The 22,970-nt window shown below is 41.4% G+C and overlaps 1 protein-coding gene across 5 annotated transcripts in view; it reads right to left on the reverse strand.

Moving 5' to 3' along the window:
- The window catches only part of shroom3 (shroom family member 3), a 68,894-nt gene that overhangs the window by 21,560 nt on the left and 24,364 nt on the right, over positions 1-22,970 (reverse strand). For 4 of the 5 annotated variants that reach the window (XM_058058498.2, XM_058058489.2, XM_058058505.2 and 1 more), the window contains 7 exons: positions 17,109-17,270; positions 7,196-7,321; positions 2,544-2,750; positions 1,382-1,704; positions 1,073-1,307; positions 856-902; positions 334-784 (listed from right to left, as the gene is read on the reverse strand). In XM_058058498.2, coding sequence (XP_057914481.2) covers positions 334-784; positions 856-902; positions 1,073-1,307; positions 1,382-1,704; positions 2,544-2,750; positions 7,196-7,321; positions 17,109-17,270 — 1,551 coding nt within the window. Of the gene's footprint in view, positions 1-333; positions 785-855; positions 903-1,072; positions 1,308-1,381; positions 1,705-2,543; positions 2,751-7,195; positions 7,322-7,643; positions 8,240-17,108; positions 17,271-22,970 lie in introns of those variants that run through there. The other variant, XM_058058514.2, reaches the window with a different exon arrangement.

The following is a 22,970-nucleotide window of genomic DNA, read 5'->3' on the forward strand; positions in this document are numbered from 1 at the left end:
GCTCATGATTAAATAGTATGTGATAATAGATCATCACATGGTTTGTCTGGTATCAGGCCAGGTACCATGCCCCCGCGTGCTAGAATCAGCGCTCGACCTTCGGTCTCGGATACTGACACTTGGGGGCATGATACCTGGCCTGATACCAGACAAACCATGTGATAACCTCTAAGTATCGGCAATACTGGTCCTGTGTTTATATGGTATCAATATAAAGTCCATTTACTGACACACTGCAGTGTAACAGCCAATTATGCCAATTAGCCAATATGCAGCGTTTTCCACTGCAAGAATTCAAAAGTCATTTTGTGAAAAAAGTATACAAATCCTTACCTGTCTGACTCGTGTATTCTTTTGATCTGCATTGATGAAGAAGGAGAGTGGGGGTACGATGACAAAGTGTTAAATTGGTCTCCGTTTTCGCTGGATCGTTGTATTCCATCCCTCCATCGCTCTGTGGGTTCTTCTTCCTGTCCTCTGACATTTTGTAGATCTTCCTTCCGGTTGCTGTCCTTGGCCAGAGCGGTGTAAAGTCCAGAAGTGGGTGACACGGGACTTATAGTGGGTATCTGTGCATACTGTGGCTCTGGTTGGGGTACAGGGTATACCCCTGTGGGCAGAATGAGGCGTCCCGACTGGGGAGCAGGGCTGACAGGACCTGTGGAAGATGCTGAAGGTGAACCTTGTGGAGGAAAACCCTGTCGGGGCTTTGTGGTGGGGCTGCTTTCTGGGCTCTTCTCTATGACCGTGTGCAGCTGGACCTCAGTCATGTACAAGCCTTTAGCTGAAATTTAAAAAAATATTGGTGTAGTTAAAATGACTCATGATAAAATGTAGATGACGTCACCATCTTACCTGCCACGAGGCCACTGGAGTGATGCCAGGAACTTTTCTGCAGAGACCTAATTGGAGCACCAACTGGTTAAATTCATTGTGAATATGCAAAATGTGTGAGTGGAATGGTGGGTTTGTCATTGGGGGCACTGGGGTGGTGAAATACATTCATCACAACACAAACCAATATCCTTATGTACCCGTGTGCTCTCTATAGTCCGAAAATGATGGTAGTCACCTGTTAGCTGAGCGGGAATGCTCCACACTGGACCAAGAGTTGGGTCTCTCGTGGTTCTTGATTGCTGCATAGCTGTCGCTGCGCCTCGGTGGAGCGGGAACCCCTCTCAGGTTCTCATATGAGCTGTGACTGGTCCCAGGTGCCCATATCGGACCCACACTGTGCCTGTTTGCAGCCGGTGCACCACTGATCCTGCCACTGCCACTGCCGCTGCCACGGTAGCAGACCCCACCTCCTGTATCGGAGTGAAACCAAATCACTGATGCCACCGAGCCAAAAGTTACACTTCCTTTGCGTATTATGCTTTACCTTGCGGATCTCTGCCTTGCCCTGCTTTCTCAGCTCCCGCACTTCTGGAGTCACTGTTGCGTAGCGACAAAGTCGATGCAGAGGTCAGTTCCTGCTCCGGAGCAAGTTCCTGCTGGGTGTTGTACACCGTCCGGATGTAATGAATGTCGGCTTGTTGTATTTCTCCGCTTCCTCCTTTCTGAGGGACGGTGTCCAGAGAATAGGAACGCTCGGGACTAAAAGTCGGGGCAGAAGCAAGGTACTCTGGAATACTGGAGCTAGTGGAAAAGGAGGAGTATGCAGAGTCTCGTTTGCTGTGGAGGTGATCAATGCTGTTGGACGACCTAAAACAGGAAAGACAAGTCGACTGATAAAATAATCTCTTCGTGTTTATAGTACGGTTTGTGGAGAAATGTCCTTATAGATAGTCCATCTGCACCTTGCTTGCCAATCATGCAGCTGGATTCTACTCTTTAACCCGCCTCTTTATTAATTCATTCATTCAGGCGGCACGGTGGTAGAGTGGTTAGTGCGCAGACCTCACAGCTAGGAGACCAGGGTTCGATTCCACCCTCGGCCATCTCTGTGTGGAGTTTGCATGTTCTCCCCGTGCATGCGTGGGTTTTCTCCGGGTACTCCGGTTTCCTCCCACATTCCAAAAACATGCTAGGTTAATTGGCGACTCCAAATTGTCCATAGGTATGAATGTGAGTGTGAATGGTTGTTTGTCTATATGTGCCCTGTGATTGGCTGGCTGAATGAATTCATTCATTCATTTTCTATCGCTTTTTCCTCACGAGGGTCGCGGGGGTGCTGGAGCCTATCCCGGCTGTCTTCGGGCGAGAGGCGGCGTACACCCTGGAGTGGTCACCAGCCAATCACAGGGCACATATAGACAAACAACCATTCACACTCACATTCATACCTATGGACAATTTGGAGTCACCAATTAACCTAGCATGTTTGCATGTTTTTGGAATGTGGGAGGAAACCGGAGTAACCGGAGAAAACCCACGCATGCTCGGGGAGAACATGCAAACTCTACACAGAGATGGAATTGAACTTGGGTCACATCGCTATGAGGCCTGCACGCCAACCACTTCGTCTGCCGTGCAGCCCCGTCTCTTTATACTGAATCTAAATGTAGAAACATACTTTTCTTCTACTGGCTGTTAATACCAACCTGGCAGAGGACAGCTGCTGGCAGGAGGAGTAGGCAGGGTGTGGCCCGCTGTGGGGTTGGTAGCCCAGAGCGTGGTGGTGCTGGAGGTGTGCAGACTGAGGAGGATCCAGACTCTCCATGCTGCCTCTTGAGCTGTATTGGTCTGGGCTCTTCCTCAGACAGCCGCCATCGGACTGAAAATCACCAGCGAGGTCTGTGGTGGAGGCACTGAGCAACGTACAAATGGGCACATTTACAAACATGATGATAAGACGGAAGGACCAGGCCCTGAGGATGATGCTGATATTCATCTCTGTAGTTAGAGAATACTGTGATGACTGAAATGAAACTGTAATGACCTTCTAAATACGCTTTAACATTATTAGAGCCCTCTAGACATAAAATAACACCCCTATAGTCACCTTTACACTCGAATTACCCAATATAGTAGACATAATAAGCGTGAGTTCCCCACCTGTAGTTGATCCTGACTTAAAAGTCACACTGTGTTGGACAGGAAGTGACATCGTTCAAAGTTGCCTTTTACAGCTGCAACATTGGCCATGTTATGGATTATTATGCCTTAACCCTAATGGTCGTTCCGGTGATCAAGTCTGGTGCTTGTGTGCCTCACTGAACATTACAGTAACAATACTGACACCCCAATATTATATCATCACAATGCCTTTGAATGCCTTATATTTGTATTTTACTTCATTTAGCTTCATGCTTATGGTTGATTTAGGTTAAAAAATACATAAAATTTGCGTAAATAGGCATTCCTTTTTACTACTAATAAGTCAAATTCAACTATAAAACAGCCAAATTTTAATGTGAAATACAGCAAAATGAGCATACACTAGACATGGTTGCAAAATTGTGATTAATCATAATTAATTTGAAGACTGACTAATTGCAGGAGACCCAGGTTCGATTCCACCCTCGGCCATCTCTGTGTGGAGTTTGCATGTTTCTCCGGGTACTCCGGTTTCCTCCCACATTCCAAAAACATGCTAGGTTAATTGGCGACTCCAAATTGTCCATAGGTATGAATGTGAGTGTGAATGGTTGTTTGTCTATATGTGCCCTGTGATTGGCTGGCCACCAGTCCAGGGTGTACCCCGCCTCTCGCCCCAAGACAGCTGGGATAGGCTCCAGCATGCCTGCGACCCTCGTGAGGACAAGCGATATAGAAAATGAATGAATTTGATTACAAACTTGATTTAATCATTTTCTAGCCCGAGTTGTATTATTAGTTATTAGTGTCAACATTTTAGCTTTTTGCTTGATTTTATTACAGGGGGGGGTGAACTTTATTGTGCTACAATGTGTCACGGACCCCCCAAGTGGCCCGAGGAGAGCGTTACTGCAGCTGGATGTAATCAATGTGTTGCAGCAGCAATTTTTATTGCAAATGTTGAGGCGAAATTGTCCTCAAAAAGTGTTCACGAGTCATATACATACACACAAGCAATGGTTTTCCACAAGGTTTGATTTTTTGGGGGGGGGGGGGTGCACGTCACGCTACAAAAGAGGGTTTCCAGGGGAGGAGTGAACAGGTAATATGATGGTGCAGGAGCATAATCCAGGTTTCATATGATGGTGCAGGAGCATAATCCAGGTTTCAGACTGAACTCAATACTGAAAGTGAGAAATGGAAACAAAATGTGTACCTGGAGAACAGCGGTGAAAATGTGTGCAAAGAAGAAAAAATGCTTATTGTGTATATTGGCAGGTCTGCAAGGCACTTGAAGCACTTTTCAAAGCAGCAAACCTTTCAAGAAGAACTATATAAGGATGCAATGGTTGTCAGAATTCCCCACAAACTCCTCTTTTGTTGTTTTATCTCATTTTATAAAGCAAAATGCACTCACAGCCAAAAGTGTGCTTCTAGGTGTGAGTATGTGTGTGTAAAAAAGAGAGCAAGAGAGAGTGTCTAGGTTACACTTTGACTCCCCATCGACTCCTCCAAGCGAATACAATGCAATTAGTGCCTTTGAAAAGAGGACAGTCTTTGTCTGTCTTTCCCCATTCTGTGTCAGTAACTTTCTCTGCTTCTCCAACGTCACCGTTCACCATTCCTCAGGTCTACTTTCCATTCACATGGTCTCAGTATGAACAAAAAAACACCACAACTATCGTCAACAAATTGCCTATCTGCTGTAGGGGGTGAGATGTTGCCCCGGGAGACCGGAAGGAGAAGGGGACATGAAGAATTCCCCCTCTCTTTGGGCATTAGCGTCAATGCCCCCCTTAACAAACAGAGTCATGTCAGAGCCTTTTCACTCCCATTTACTGCTGTTTAACAAATACACTGACGTAACATTGTCTGATGTCAACCTCCTGACCAACAGCTCCCCTTTACATAACAAACACGTAACACATAACAACACCATCACACGCCACCATAACAAAACACTTCAATGATATAACACACACAGTAGTAAACAAACCATTTTTAATATACTACTCCTGTAGAGCATACAGCAGCATGATAAAATACTGTATAAGAATTGTGCTGTTCACACTGACAGGATACACATTGCATATTAGCAAAGAAATGGGAACTGACCTGCAGTGTGAACATAGCTAAAATTTGGGTTATGAGCTGCTAGTTAATGGCAGGCATAGTTGAAGACAGCTATTTGGGGGCTTATTTCAATGTCACCATGGCTGAAGAGTGGGCAGCGCTAGCACTACCAGCGTACTAGCTCATCATTGGGAAATATTTCGAATAGGAACAACATCAAATTAAAAGCACAAAATGAATACAGACCCACCATCCACCAGTACGAGCCTGGACTTTGTTTTTTCAGAGAGGTTGTGCAGTGAACAAATATGCAAATTAGGACTCAATAAGGTCATCAAATCTTACTTCATGTATTCCCACATAGTATCAGCATTTGGGATCGAGTATGAGGTGAAAGAAAACGAGGAAAACTACAGTACAGTATTCTAACTGCACATCGTAGGACAGAGTTAGAAGGTGCGTTCAAGGACCGTCAAACAAAGCTCATAAAAAAAACTGGGGGATTTCTAAATGTATATTATTGTTTAGGAATAAAATAATGGCCCATATTTCCAAAGGTGATATCTCATTAGATAAAATTTGATGTATCAAATATTTACATCCTAACTTTCATTCATTTTCTACCGCTTTTTCGCAGGGGGTGCTGGAGCCTATCCCAGCTGTCTTTGGTCGCCAGCCAATCACAGGGCACATATAGACAAACAACCATTCACACTCACATTCATACCTATGGACAATTTGGAGTGGCCAATTAACCTAGCATGTTTTTGGAATGTGGGAGGAAACCGGAGTACCCGGAGAAAACCCACGCATGCACGGGGAGAACATGCAAACTCCACACAGAGATGGCCGAGGGTGGAATTGAACCCTGGTCTCCTAGCTGTGAGGTCTGCGCGCTAACCACTCTCCCACCGTGCCGCCCCACATCCTAACTTCATTCATTCATTCATTTTCTACTGCTTTTTTCCTCACGAGGGTCACGGGGGTGCTGGAGCCGATCCCAGCTGTCTTCGGGCGAGAGGCGGGGTACACCCTGGACTGGTGGCCAGCCAATCACAGGGCACATATAGACAAACAACCATTCACACTCACATTCATACCTATGGACAATTTGGAGTCGCCAATTAACCTAGCATGTTTTTGGAATGTGGGAGGAAACCGGAGTACCCGGAGAAAACCCACGCATGCACGGGGAGAACATGCAAACTCCACATAGAGATGGCCGAGGGTGGAATTGAACCCTGGTCTCCTAGCTGTGAGGTCTGCGCGCTAACCACTCTACCACCGTGCCGCCCCACATCCTAACTTATTATTGATAAAAACTTATTTCTATCTGCAATTAAGTGTGATTAATTATGAGTTAACTCAAATCATTCATACATCAATTACATCAATCATATTACATTGCCACCTAGTGATCAGTGATAGCATCACATCTCTGAATGCATCTCCAGAATGCCTTATATTTGCAATGTCCAGTGTATAACCTGCCACTTTTTTAATTCAACTACAGCGGTGCAGCTAATTTATGAGCATGTTCTACTATCGTGACATCAACTATATACTTCACAAGTACTACTAATCGTTTAAATGATGTGCCAATAATAAAACATATTGACGGAGGCAGGTTTCATGTCGTTCTGACTCCTGTTTTGGGTGATGTGCAGCTTCTTTGACGCTGGAAAGCGCATGCAGAGGGACCTGTTTTTCATTAGTAGTAGCACTACTGATGCGATGTACTACTACCACCACGGTACCGTATTATCCTATCCGGACTATAAATCTCACTTTTTTTTTTCATGGTTTGGCTGGTCCTGCGACTTGTACTCCGGAGCAATTTATGAGGATGTTCTAGGTTTGTATGCCAGTATCTGCTACTTGTAAACGTCAACATCTGAGAAACAGACTGCAGATTACAAGCTGCATGTAATAGTAGTTATGTCATATTGTTAATATGTTACGTTAACACACCACCTACTACGTTATGAAAAATGTAAATTATAGTCCAGTCTTCTTCAGTGTGCATTTTTGCATTATAATCCAGAGTGACTTAAAGTCCAGAAAATGTGAAAAATTCACACTTGCATATTTTTTTGAGTGTGACTAAAGTGTCACACATCGTTGCTAGAACACATACACTGACCTTGCGTGGTAGTTGTGGTGCCAGGCACTGCTCATGGTGTCCATTCCTTCCTGGTCTGAGTCCGGCTGACCTTCACCAAGCTTTGTTGAATGCCACGAGTGAGGACGAGAGGAAGGCTCACTGCGTCTGTGGGGTTAAAACACGTTTATTTTTCGGTGGAGATTAAACCGTATTTACAGTAACAAAAAGAACACATTATAGGCCCCAAAATATGCAACTTTACAAGACAAACATCCATCCGAGAATTGAGTCCTTGTCAGCCACACTAAGTTCAGCTGCGTGAACTGCTACACTACCAAAGGCCCCACCAAATTAGCATCAAGTTCAGGAGTTGACTCTGAAATCTGGACCACAGAGCCCACAAAGAGACCATGAAAAACGATGAGGAAGAGCCAACGGGCATACCAGCAGATAGAAGTAAGACCACTGCAATTCTGCTTTGTTTTACCTGGACGTGAATCTGAGGACTCTGGAGATGAGGCCTGTCGCCAGGGTGTTGACATTGGCCTCCTCCGGCGAGCGACAAAGCGCGCCCTCAGAGCGGTGGAGCTCGGCTTTTTTCTGTTTCCTGCGGAGCTTCCTACGGTAGAACAACTCCAGCAACTCCATGGTCTCAATCCAAAGTCCACTTTTTAGCCTTTTCTATTCAAACGCCTCACTTTTCAGGTGAAAAGTCTCAGTCTTTCAAAGTCCTAGACCGGTACGCAATCACGCTTGTCTGATGAGGCCTTGTTTAAACAGCTCTGATATCAATTTCTCATGAAACTGCATCCTTGACGATTCCCTAATATAAGCTCAGAAGCTCTTCTGCAGTGAAATTTAAGCGTCACCTTCCATCCCTTTTTGTGCCTTAAAGATGCAATCTCTGATCTCCTATATTTGTGGACTGCACATCCGAACTGTACAACTTCTGCTCTGGTACTGGTGTGCCGGAGAGGATCCCGCTGCTCTGCCCCCTGACCCTGAGCTTGTTAAGCAAATGAAGCAATTACCAGTCATCAGGCTGCCGCATTTTAAAAGCATGAAGTAAACATTCCCAGTCTGGCCTGAAGGTAGCGATGAAACACACACTGAAAAAGGAGTGAGAGAGAAGAGGAAGGGAGGTGAGAGATACTGAGAGAGAATGAGTAGCGGAGGGATGGAAGCAGATAAGAGTTGTTAGAAAGAAAACATGTACAGTACAACTAGATAAAGAAATGTCCGTATGTACAACTATAGTCAATGGATGATGATGAGTGAAAGGAATTTCCGTCATAATTTTATCCTTTATAATAGTTACAGATGGGGTATTCAACTCCCTGAAAAATAAATAAGGGACCTTGTTGGCAGGGTCGGACAAAAACTCTAAACTTAAAATTCAAACATAGATGCATCATAGTAGATGCATAATGCAAAAGGCTTCTGGGGCAAAAAAAATGCATGTACCAAACAATGTTTTATTTATTATTATTCAGGCGTTTATTTGCCCACCACAAACACATTTGGCCCACCACAAATAGATTTAGTGCTACCATTGTTTTTGTTTTAGTCTCTCTCTCTCACTCTCTCGCTCTCTCTCACTCTCTGCGTGGGTTTTCTCCGGTTTCCTCCCACATTCCAAAAACATGCTAGGTTAATTGGCGACTCCAAATTGTCCATAGGTATGAATGTGAGTGTGAATGGTTGTTTGTCTATATGTGCCCTGTGATTGGCTGGCGGCCATTGTAGGGTGTACCCTGCCTCTCGCCCCAAGACAGCTGGGATAGGCTCCAGCATGCCTGCAACCCTCGTGAGGATAAGCGGTATAGAAAATGAATGAATTTGATTATAAACTTGATTTAATCATTTTCTAGCCCTAGTTGTATTATTAGTTATTAGTATCAACATTTTAGCTTTTTGCTTGATTTTATTACCGGGGGGGTTGAACTTTATTGTGCTACAATGTGCCACGGACCCCCCAAGTGGCCCCTGAGTCCCACTTTGGACACCCCTGCTTTAATAGCTCTTTGTGTGGGTTGTCATCTCCATGAACCATAAATCTTATTTTGCAGTGAGCAAACAAAGGTAATGAAAAAGAAAAAGGAGAGCGTTACTGCAGCTGGATGTAATCAATGTGTTGCGGCAGCAACTTTTATTACAAATGTTGAGCCGAAATTGAAGGAGAAGGTGTTCACGAGTCATATACGTACATACACACAAGCAATGGTTTTCCACAAGGTTCGATTTTTTTTTGGGAGGTGCACGTCACGCTACAAAAGACGGTTTCCAGGGGAGGAGTGAACAGGTAATATGATGGTGCAGGAGCATAATCCAGGTTTCATATGATGGTGCAGGAGCATAATCCAGGTTTCAGACTGAACTCAATACTGAAAGTGAGAAATGGAAACAAAATGTGTACCTGGAGAACAGCGGTGAAAATGTGTGCAAAGAAGAAAAACTGCTTATTGTGTATATTGGCAGGTCTGCAAGGCACTTGAAGCACTTTTCAAAGCAGCAAACCTTTCAAGAAGAACTATATAAGGATGCAATGGTTGTCAGAGTTCCCCACAAAACTCCTCTTTTGTTGTTTTATCTCATTTTATAAAGCAAAATGCACTCACAGCCAAAAGTGTGCTTCTAGGTGTGAGTACGTGTGTGTAAAAAAGAGAGCAAGAGAGAGTGTCTAGGTTACCACCAGTCCAGGGTGTACCCTGCCTCTTGCCCCAAGGCAGCTGGGATAGGCTCCAGCACCCCCATGACCCTCATCAGGATAAGCGGTAGAAAATGACTGAATGAATAAATGAATATGCAATGACTATACTGCAACAAATGTTTGCAGTCAAATGGGTGGGAAAAAACTAAAAAGCATTTCTTATAGTTAAATTGCTTTTTTATCCACTCCAATGAATGATACACTAATGTGAAAGATGCACTTTAACACTTTGGAGTAACAACTGTTAAAGTGTTTTTTTCCCCCAATAGAAGTGTCGTGGGAAACTTTTGCTACAGCCCTTAATAACAATTATCTCGCTGATCTGCCCGGAAATCAAAATCAACGTGTGTCAAAACATGTGCTTGAAACTATGTTAATAGCTGCTGTGCGCGGGCGTGTACAAGAGTGTGTGCGAGTACATGCAAGCTTCTCCATATGGCCTACAAAACCCTCTTTGTGAGGAACCTCTTTAAGATGGAATTTCCTTGATAGCTTCTATGGTTTTCCTCTGTGATAGGGGTGTCCACGTTGTCCACATACAGAAACGCTGAAGGAGGAGGGGGATCACTTTTGTACCCAAACCGATGTATATCAATACCTGACATAAAAGATACAATATATGCATAAGCATCAGTCAGAATATGTGGTTATAATGGGCGTCCATGGGGCCAAATTGGTCCTCAGGGCAAGGACTGTAAGCATATATGTAAATCTCATTTTTGTTGCGATGGAGGCTATTATTACATTTAAATAAGAATAGAAAAACTGAAGTATATCCAACAATGAGGACTCTTCCTCGGGCAGGTGAGGTTGCCACACTCTCCACCACACCAGTGGGTCTCCAGCTAGTAGCTCATGAGCTACAAGCGGCTCCTTAACACTTTTCAATTCGCTCTCCAACGTCTTTATTCATTAATATCAACTCCGATACCCACTATATTAGAAAGTGGGGTCCACTATATTAGAAAGTGGGGTTCATGCATAGTTAGGAAGCACTTTGGTCGCAGCGAAGTGGCCGTGTGAGCTGTGGGTGGAACTAATTAAAACAGATCGTTTTGGTGGGAAGCACAAAATCCAAGGAAATACAGCTGGAATAGGTGTAGATTCTGGAAGATCTAGAAAGTTATTGTGCGTAGCTGCTCTATGACTCCACAATTAAATACAAAGGGTAGAAAAATGAGCATAATAGGTCCCCTTTAAAATTACGCAATATATTGAAAATAAATGCACATTTGGTCCTCTAAGGTTAAATATGATTAAATATAGGTTAAAATGAGTTCAATATCATATAATAAACTGCATACAACTACAGGCTGTATATTTTTCTCAATTGTTTTCCTTATTATTTCAATTATTAATTTAATTGATTTTTTTATTAATTTAATTTAAATAATAAATAAATATTTCATAGGCCAATAATTTTTTTTAATATATTTTCTAAATCTGCAATGTTAAATAATTGACATTCCCACTGGTTTTGTCCGATATCAGTGAAATCCGTTATATGCGTATATTGGAAAATGTCCGTTTTACGCATATATCAGATTTATATCCGGTATATGCGTAAATTGGATTTTATCCGTTATAAAAAGGCACTTCCTTGACTATGTTTCCAATGTACCTGGACGCGCAGGCAACGCTGCAAACGCTGCAAATGACGTCTTATAGCGGCCTGTCACGATTCGGCGAATCGGAGCGCCACGATGCGGCCATCCAATATATGCGAGGGAAATTTAATGGAAATGCATTGGAACGGGACTGGAGATTTTGTCCGAAATAGGCGAAATCCGTTATAAAAAATCCGATATATGCAATGAATTTTTATTGGAAATGCATTACAGAAAAATTGGTTCCTTTTTATCTGTCCGTTGTGAGCGAATTTCCGATATATCCGAGTCCGATATATCCAAGGTTTACTGTATTCATATTTCATAGGCCAACATTTTGGACATAGTGAAATATAATAGGGGCTGCATGGCTCAGTGGTGACTGCGCAGGCCTCACATCTAGGAGACCGAAGTTCGATTCTACCCTCGGCCATCTCTGTGTGGAGTTTGCATGTTCTCCCCGTGCATGCGTGGGTTTTCTCCGGGTACTCCGGTTTCCTCCCACATTCCAAAAACATGCTAGGTTAATTGGCCACTCCAAATTGTCCATAGGTATGAATGTGAGTGTGAATGGTTGTTTGTCTATATGTGCCCTGTGATTGGCTGGCCACCAGTCCAGGGTGTACGACACCTCTCGCCCATAGACAGCTGGGATAGGCTCCAGCACCACTGCAATCCTCGTGAGAATAAGCTGTAGAAAATGAATGAATGAATGAAATATAATAGTATATGATGGATTACATTTTTTATGTGTTCTAATGTACAGTTGTGAAACATGAACTAATAATTCCTGGCTAGTATTCGCTGTCGAATGCAAAGGTTTTTTTTTTTAATTGAATTTGTTTACTTTCATTGAAATTATTCTTGAATATCGAAATCGGGCCCGAAACTTCTCTTTTTTTCAATGTAGCAAAAAAACATTTTTATGTAATTTTGCCCGTGGCCGGACTTTGGACACCCTTGCTCAAGGACACCTTAAGGATCAGTTCAAGGACTGATGAAACATGACATCATTCACTCCAAGTCCATAAGCCCAGTGGGAAATCCCTTCCTTAATGCGTCCCGTTTGTCATTCAATTACAAGAGACACCTTTTCATGGCAGGTACTTTTATTGATTATGTATTTTGGGTCAACTCAATCACAATCACAATGAATGAGTAGAAAGACATGACTGCACTTTTAATAGTCAATGGGACAACAAGGGTCATCCCATAAAAGAGAATGTGTTTGTGTTCCACTGCAGTTTCAAGAAGTTATGAGATGATCTCATTTTCAGAAAATGTGAGTCAGCAGACATGAGGAAGAAATAAACTGAAGCAAGAAGAGGTCGGGGAGGGCATGGGAGGACAAGACATGCTAAGCGAGGATGGACGCAGTGGGAAGTAAGAGAAGGGGAGTGCGGGAGGAACTGAGAAAACACCGCACAGGAGAATGGAATTTAGGAAAAGAGCAGAAACGGGATCGGGATAAAAGAAGACAGAGGAAAAGTGGTTAGTGGAGGAATAAGACAGATGTGGTGGTTGGCTGGGGGCTGATGAGAAAATGAGATAAAAAGGACGAAGGAGAGGAAATGAAAGGAATGGGATACTGTTATCAACATCTGTCCTTCCCAAATCAACACCCAGCCTCAAGGGGCTCTGCTACACTTCCTGTTTTTGGACGAATCAGACACAAGAATCCTCGCCATCCCCACCCAAATGTTATCTGATAGCCGCCCTGAGCCAAGGGATTTTGTGGGAGGAGAATAGTTTTATCTGTTGAGTATACTGAACGCTTGGCTCAGGTTGAATGTGGTTGGCTTGCAACGGACAGGCCGCCAGTTTGATCCTCGCTCAAAGCATCTTGAGCTGGATACTGAAGCAGATGAATATTTTCTATCTATATACTGTATATATAGTTTGTTAATATATTTGAGTGTCTAAAATTGTCTACATTCCTAGCCACATCACACTAAAATATATTCATGAATAAATCATGTTTTGTGGTTGAAAACAACAAAAATTAATTCTTAAAATTCTTAAAATAAATTAAATTAAGCATTTTCAAGCATAAAAAAATGCCACGACTTTACTCCCACAATATTTTATAATATTTTGTATCCTCATTTTCCAAAAATTGCAACTTTTTCTTGATGCTACTCAGATGGTGTTTTTTCCCCTCATAATGTTACATAATATTTGGACTTTATTCTTGTAAAATTACTGCTGATTCTGTCCATTTTTGCTGTGTTTGTTTAAACCAGGGCCGAGTGGTTAGTGCACAGACCTCACAGCTAGGAGACCAGGGTTCAATTCCACCCTCAGCCATCTCTGTGTGGAGTTTGCATGTTCTCCCCGTGCATGTGTGGGTTTTCTCCGGGTACTCCGGTTTCCTCCCACATTGTGCCCTGTGATTGGCTGGCAACCAGTCCATGAATGAATGAATGAATGAATGAATGAATGAATGAATGAATGAATGAATGAATGAATGAAATTGTCTACATTCCTTGCCACCTCACACTAAAATATATTCATGAATAATTAATGTTTTGTGGTTTCAAATAACCTATTATTAGACAAAAATAAAATTTTAAAATAAATTAAATTAAGCATTTTCAAGCATAAAAAAGGCTAAATAAAATAAAATAAAAATATAGGGCATTCAGAAGGCACACAACAGACAAAATGACCTGTAAGGCGGGCTACACACACACCTAGCTAAAACTCAACTTTGAACCCCCGGTGTCGCTTCCTGTCAGCCCCCCCACTCTGCTACCCCTTGTACCAGCAACACACACAAGCACAAGTCTTAAATGTTTAATTTTCTCTTATTATGTCTACTATATTGGATAATACGAGTGTAACAGTGACTGTAGGGGTGTTATTTCATGTCTGGAGGGCTCTAATAATGTTAAAAAAAACATGTTATATACAAAAATATACCATTTAAAAATAAGAAATCCTACTTTGCGGAAATTCACTTATTATGGTTGACTGTATAGGCAATTGGCGGCAAAAAATAAGTGATTAAGGTCTTTCTGTTTTGTCGTCGGACAATGGACTATGTCAACTTCCAGTTAACACACATGCTGAAAACGCAAGGCTTTAGCAGCCCCCCCACAATAACAGTAGCTTGTGTTTCGGGAACAGATTATTCCATAAAGGCAGCCAATCACGACTACACATTCCACTCTATTTAAACTGCAGCATGCGGGACGAATGAACCCAGGAATCAACATCAATGTCTTTCGTCACTTTAGCACCCTCGTGAGGCTGCACCCTCTCACTCTCTCACACACACACACACAAAGGATCTGACCTCCATATTTGGATGAAACTGGCTATAGACGAGGGATAGTATTTATAGACTGTTTGTATGGATTGAGAGTACACATGGGAGTAAGAGGTGTGATGCAAGAAAACCAGAATACTGCAGATAAGATGCAAGGCACTGACCTCATTCCCAGCATGCCTTGTACTCCACAATGATTTTACTTTTCATTGGAGTACACTTACTGATGGTTCCTGTCAGATTTCTACACTCACTCACTACACTCACATACTGTTTCAGTCCCAAGAGACCTTCAAATGAATAATAAAATAATCCATCAAGTCAGAGCCGTGGTGCATTCGCTCACTCCAGAGCATTCAGGTCCGTCAAATTCAACCAATACTTAGTTACTTCATGTGATTATTCCCCCTAACAGTCAATGCATGATACCCAGCGGGTCAATGGGCAAGGAAGAGGGCAGATGGGGCCATATCCACATTCACACCCTCCTCCTCCAGTGTTGGACCAACATTTGTAATAAAAGTTACTATTGTGCACTACTGTTAATATTATGTGGAAAAATAACTTGACTTTAGAGCATAAAGTTGAAATATTAAAGAAAAATCGTAATATTATGAAAAACAAAACAAATCAAGTTGGGGAAAAAGTTACGTTACGAGAATAAAGTCAAAAAAATATTATGAAGATAAAGTTGAGAAGAACATTTACAAGAGGAAAGTGGAGATTGTTCAAACAAAAATAAAAAAAACATCAGAAAATAAACAAACAGCTGTGATTTGATGAGAATAAAGCAAAAAAATATATATTCTAACAAAACAGTATAAGCTATAAGAGTACAGTTATTTTAGTCAAAATATTGAAACATTTCTAAGTTGTAATATTATAAGACCAAAACGAAATGAAATAAATTATATTTGGGGGGAAATTTGGTTAAAAAGTTATATTATGAAAATAAAGTAAAAATATTATGAGGATAAAGTTATAATCATGAAAAGAACATTGACAATAAGAAAGTGGAAATTGTTAAAACAAAAATGTAAAAAAAACATCAGCAGAAATTAAACAAACAGCTGTGATTTTATGAGAATAAATAAAAATAAATTATTGGAACAATAGAACACAGACATTTAGTCAAAATATTTGTAAGTTGTAATATTATGAGGACAAAACTAAATGAAAAAAATTATATTTGGGGGGAAATTTGGTTGGGGAAAAAGTTATATTATGAGAATAAAGTAAAAATATTATGAGGATAAAGTTATAATCATGAAAAGAACATTGACAATAAGAAAGTGGAAATTGTTAAAACAAAAATGTAAAAAAAACATCAGCAGAAATTAAACAAACAGCTGTGATTTTATGAGAATAAATAAAAATAAATTATTGGAACAAAAGTCAGAATTTTCCATTTTAGTCAAAATATTGAAACATTTGTAAGTTGTAATATTATGAGGACAAAACTAAATGAAAAAAATAATATTTTGGGGAAAATTTGGTTGGGGGGAAAATTATGTTACGAGAATAAAGTCAGAGTATGAAGTGATTATTATGAGAAGAACATTTACAAGAAGAAAGTGGAAATTGTTATAACAAAAATGCAAAAAAAAAACATCAGCAGAAATTAAACAAACTGATGTGATTTTATGAGAATAAAGCAAAAAATATATTCTAACAAAAAAGTCACAATTTTACAAGAATAGTCATTTTAGTCAAAATATTGAAATGTTTTTAAAGGTGTAATATCACGAGGAACAAACAAAACAAAAAATGAGCTTGGCTACAAAGTTACAATATTATAAGAATAAAGTCATAATATTACCAGAAGACAGTTTATGGAGATTTTTTAAAAATGGGGAAAAAAACAATCCAAGTTCATATCAATAATATGCTTTTTCACCTATATCACGAAGCTGAGATGTATTTCTTTCTTCATATATAGAGTATGAAACTTTCCAGCCTAGCTACATGTGTTGGTTTGGACCCCCTTGATTTAGAATCTCCAGTTAACCCAACATGGATGTTTTGAGGATGTGTGAGGAAGCGGCTGTACCCGCAAAAAAAAAAAATCCACTTTGAGCGGTTCCAACAGAGATTGGAACCTGGATCAGTGTGAGGCAGATGTGCTAACCATGAATCAATGGTGCAGCTCATGTGAACAGTCCAGTCCAGCCAGGACGTCCAGCAGGGGTCATGACCTACTCAACTTATGGCCCAAAACACTAACATGCCATAGTCGCAACCCAACCCGCCTAACTGATACAGCCATTTCCTGTTGAACCTGCAGCACCCATGCCACTATTGTCTTCATCTGATCAGACGATCACATGTTGATCACCAGCTGTCATTGAAATTAATGTCACCTACCTGTTCTTGATGCGTAGCTGGACGCCCCCGGTTGAGCATGGTCTGTTGTGGCAGCTTTGTTTTGGTAGTTTCTGATGCGGTGGCGAAGATGGAGAACAATAAGAAGTAGGATGTGAGGGAGGTGAAGACCCAAATTCCTCTATGTATCCCAGATCAAACTCCCTGAAAAAGAAAATAATAACATATTAGAGTGGATACCGACGCCTGCACATTCACCATTCTGTATTTATTTGTGGTGTCACGAGATCTCACAAGAAACGGGATGATATTTTTTGTTTAGAGAACAGGGCAGCCAGAAGCCAATCAAATCCTGAACTATGGAATAGTCACCTTATTACCTAATACAGAATCCATAATAAAAGAAAATAAGATATTATTACGGGCGGCACGGCGGTCTAGTGGTTAGCGGGCAGACCTCACAGCTAGGAGACCAGGGTTCAATTCCACAATCGGCCATCTCTGTGTGGAGTTTGCATGTTCTCCCCGTGCATGTGTGGGTTTTACTCCGGTTTCCACCCACATTCCAAAAACATGCTAGGTTAATTAGCGACTCCAAATTGTCCATAGGTATGAATGTGAGTGTGAATGGTTGTTTGTCTATATGTGCCCTGTGATTGGCTGGCGACCAGTCCAGGGTGTACCCCGCCTCTCGCCCGAAGACAGCTGGGATAGGCTCCAGCACCCTCCATGACCCTCGTGAGGAAAAAGCGGTAGAAAATGAATGAATGAATTGTGTGCTGCTGTGAATGTGCTAAGGTGGTGCAGACAGGAAATGACATGGGCGGGTTCAAAGATTTGTTTTAGGCACAATATCCCTAACAGTAGCCTGCAATGGTCTACAAAACAGCATGATTTATTAATGAATATTTATATACATGCTTCCATTTTCTATACCGCTTATTTATTCTCACTAATGTTGCAAGTTAAAGTCATGGTCTAAAGACAAAACCTTATCTTACTGAACATTGAACCTCTTTGGACCCATTTTTCAGTTTTGCTACAGAAAATGCTCCAAAAGGGAGACATGTAACAAACACAACATCTGTTATTAATTTCACTCGTGTGCCGCCCATTTGAGGTGTTTAAACCAACAATCCTTTGAAACAGAAATAAAAAGTGAACAAGAAGGAGGCGCACAGAGAAAGGCCTCAAAATAAAACCTGTTCCACGGGTGACAGGAATGTGGAACACCCTGAACTCAGCTTGACAGGAGGGACCATGGAGCATTCCGCTTGCCATTAAACACACTGAAAAACACACACTTCAAGTGCAGCGCTGATCTGTTTCGATTCACAGGATACGTGGAGCACAATCAATACACGGGTGCATCTCTTTGCATCTCTCTTCAGTGTCAAACTGTAGATTGCAATTTTATGATCCTGGGTTTGTATGCTTTTCAAACGCACCAGTATTAGCAAACAGAGGATTAATATCTCCCCTGTTTGTGGTCTGGTTCTTATCATTCATTCATTTTCCACCGCTTATCCTCACGAGGGTCGCGGGGGTGCTGGAGCCTATCCCAGCTGTCTTCTACACCCTGGACTGGTCGCCAGCCAATCACAGGGCACATATAGACAAACAACCATTCACACTCACATTCATACCTATGGACAAATTTGGAGTCACCAATTAACCTAGCATGTTTTTGGAATGTGGGAGGAAACCGGAGTACCCGGAGAAAACCCACGCATGCACGGGGAACATGCAAACTCCACACAGAGATGGCTGAGGGTGGAATCGAACTCACGTCTTCTAGCTGTGTGGCCTGCGCTCTAACCACTCGGCCCTGATTTAAACAAACACAGCAAAAATGGACAGAATCAGCAGTAATTTTACAAGAATAAAGTCCAAATATTATGTAACATTATGAGGGGAAAAAACACCATCTGAGTAGCATCAAGAAAAAGTTGCAATTTTTGGAAAATGAGGATACAAAATATTATAAAATATTGTGGGAGTAAAGTCGTGGGGCAGGCCCTGAACACCAGAGGTCTCCACACAGAGATAGCCGAGGGTGGAATCGAACTCACGTCTCCTAGCTGTGTGACAGAAGGGCTTTGGGGGCAAAAAGCCAATTAGCCAACAGCAATTACTAATAGTAATAGCAACCAAAACAGTGCAAGCTTTCATTTTTCCCAGACTGTGGAACTCGTTACCATCAGACATCTGAAATATCTTTGTATCCAGACTCACAACAAGGCTTGGGCAATATGGACTTCAGCCTACATCACAATATTTCTGGATGTTTTTTTCACTAGGGATGCTGAAAAACCTGGCAGACTACTACTAGTCAGGATAATGGGGAGACATGAAGGCAAAATTCAACTGAAATGATGACAGGAGCTACAGTAATCCCTCGTTTATCACAGTTAATTGGTTCCAGACCATTACCTCCAAGTAGGATTCCTTATTTATGAATGAATGAATATTATCATAGACCAAGACATAGATCATAGACCGGTTTACGACCTTCTAAACACATTTTTAAACATTATTAGAGACCTGTAGACCTGAAATAACACCCCTATAGTCAACTTTACACTCGTATTACACAATATTCTTATGGTTGAAAATGCTTAATTTAGGTAAAGATTATGTAACATTTGCTTAAATATGTGACCAGTCCAGGGTGTACCCTGCCTCTCGCCCCAAGACAGCTGGGATAGGCTCCAGCACCCCCGCGACCCTCGTGAGGAAAAAGCGGTAGAAAATGAATGAATGAATGAATGAATAAATGAATATTTTCATAGACCGGTTCATGACCTTATAAACACATTTTTAAACATTATTAGAGACCTGTAGACCTGAAATAACACCCCTATAGTCAACTTTACACTCGTATTACACAATATTGCAATAAACAATAAGCCTTGCGCTCGTGTGTGTTGCTGCTTAAATGTGCTCTGTGAGTTGAGTTTCAGCTTGGCACGGGTTATAGCCACAACAGTAGTAAACTGCAATAAAAGCCTGTTGTCCTGGTGGTCAGGTCTGGTGCTTGTGCTTCTCAACCAACATTACAGTAACCTTACTGACACCTAGTGTAGATTACTACAATCTTTAATTGTGTCTTCGGGATTTGGATTTTAGGTTATTTCACACTCCATTCTTATGGTTGAAAATGCTTAATTTAGGTACATATTATGTAACATTTGCTTAAAAATGCGACCAGTCCAGGGTGTACACTGTCTCTCGCCTGAAGAGAGTTGGGATAGGCTCCAGCACCCCCCGCAACCGTCGTGAGGAAAAAGCGGTAGAAAATGAATGAATGAATGAATATTTTCATAGACCAAGACATAGATCATAGACCGGTTTACGACCTTCTAAACACATTTTTAAACATTATTAGAGACCTGTAGACCTGAAATAACACCCCTATAGTCAACTTTACACTCGTATTACACGATATTGCAATAAACAATAAGCCTTGTGCTCGTGTGTGTTGCTGCTTAAATGTGCTCTGGTAAAAGACGTCTGGGGTTGAGAGTTGAGTTTCAGCTTGGCACTTGGCAATTGTGACTGTTGTGAGATCATTCAAAACTGGTCCTGGTGGTCAGGTCTGGTGCTTGTGCTTCTCACCCAACATTACAGTAACCTTACTGACACCTAGTGTAGATTACTACAATCTTGAACTGTGTCTTCGGAATTTGGATTTTAGGTTATTTCACACTGCTTAATTTAGGTAAACATTATGTAACATTTGCTTAAATATGCAACCAGTCCCGGGTGTAACCTGCCTCTCGCCCGAAGACAGTTGAGATAGGTTCCAGCACCACGCAACCCTCGTAAGGACAAGCAGTCAAAAATCAATGAATGAATGACTGTTCATGAGCAAAACCACTTGTGTTTGTTGTGTTTCGTCAGAGAGATGAAAGTCAGAGGTTTGCGAGGGAGTGGGGCGGTGCATATGCTCAAAAAGGCACCAGCCTACTGAATCTACTCCAGCGTCACTGTCTGAAGTCAAAAATCTTGTCTCGGAACTTCAACAGAAGTAGAACAGAATGGACGGACACAAAAAAAAACCTGTGGTGTTGTCACTGTGTGAACAGCTTGTCTCCAAAATCTCATGAAATCACACACCCGCAGGAACACACAGATAAACACTTGGACCCACCGGTCGTCAGGGAAACGCTTTTGTTGCAGTTGTCCTTGTAATGACTTCTTCCTGTTCTTTTTTTTGAAGAAGAGAAAGTCAAACATTCATTCAGATCGAGCATATCATTTAAGCACGGAGGGAAAGAGTCTGACAAAGAGACAGACAGACGATACAGACAACATATCTCTGACTTCAACTCTGAAGAAAACAAAGTCCTGATACCCATTACTTGGATTTTTGTATCAAAATAACATCAATCACACATTTTGACCTATTCAGAATGTCAACAGGGTTTAACTTGGCAGACTTAGCCAATATCAATGGCCAATAAAAACATACTAGGAAAAAGCCATGAAATGTTATAGCTGAAGCAAACGAGCCTTCAGGTAGGGCTGTTCAACATGTTTATTGAGCAACAGGATTGGCTGACACCGCAAACCTGGGTATCAATCCGATACCAAGTAAATACAGAGCCAGTATTATAAAAACCAATATTGATGTGGTTTTGCAAACAACATGGTAAATGGTTTTTCACTTGTATTGCGCTTTTCCACTTCCAAGTCATTCAAAGCACCTTGCTCAAGGATACTTTTACATAATCACAGGAGGACGGACCTTCAGGTTTGTGCAATATAAATAGAAAAATAGGAATCCCTCATTTGTCGTGCTTAGTTGGTTCCAGACCAACCATGATAGGTGCATTTAAACATGCAATGTTTTTGTAGTTAGCGCAAAGGAAACCTCAATACGATTTCTGACAATAAAGCACGGTAGACATAAAATAACAGCCCTATATTTACATATACACTCGTATCACCCAATATAGTAGACATAATAAGATAAATAAGATCAATTTAAGACATAAACAAGAAATAATATAGACTCCCACAAGTTATGGCATTGGGGCATTTCCTTGTTTTGTGATTGAAAATGCTTTAGGCAAACAATTTGGGCTATGACTCAATTGCCACTGGACTGTTCAGCTTGTCTGAGAATATGTGTTGCCTATCAGTCTGACTAATGAAGCCTGCTCGGATAAAAACAGCCACTAAGACAGGGGGTGGGTAAACTATGGCCCAGGGGCCACATCTGGCCCGCCAAGCTTTGAATCTGGCCCGCCCATTCCTTCCAAAGTAGCTAATATAAACTTTAACATACAAGCTGCCAACATGACTTGCAAGTAAGTCAGAGTCAATCTGAGACAACCTTTCTATGGTTTAAGTCAGGGGTCCCCAAACTATGGCCCGCGGGCCGGATCCGGCCCGCCTCCACCTTTGGTTCGGCCCCCTGAGCAACATCAGATAAATACCCCTCCCCCCTCTCAGAAAAAAAATCCTTGACTCACCCCGTCAAATAGAGCAGAACAATGGTGAAAAGATTAGGTAAGAGAAAAATTGATTCAGAATGCAGGGTATTTAACCTGCAGTGGACAAACAAGGCTCTACATTAAAAACCAAAATGACTTGCCCATAGGGAATCCTTAAGGTGAGAACTACTTGCCCGAACTTGCCCCATGTAAAATGAAAAGACTGCCATAATAATATCATGTAATTTTTTGTGGCATCACATGAGAATCTCAAATAAATAAAATAATAAAACAAATAATACCTTACACATCGTAGTCGTAGTAAGCAGTGATATTTATAATGAAACATTATTGAATAGACACATTTGTGTACTAGTAAAGTGTTTTTAATCCAGAAAAAAAAGCTCAATGGTCAAACAATAATTTGTGAAGCAAAGGTGAGAAAAATACACAGAGAAATGGA

Source organism: Doryrhamphus excisus, linkage group LG10, assembly GCF_037039965.1.
Source record: "Doryrhamphus excisus strain RoL-2023G ecotype Guam linkage group LG10, RoL_Dexc_Guam_v1.1, whole genome shotgun sequence".
Taxonomy (NCBI): Eukaryota; Metazoa; Chordata; class Actinopteri; order Syngnathiformes; family Syngnathidae; genus Doryrhamphus; species Doryrhamphus excisus.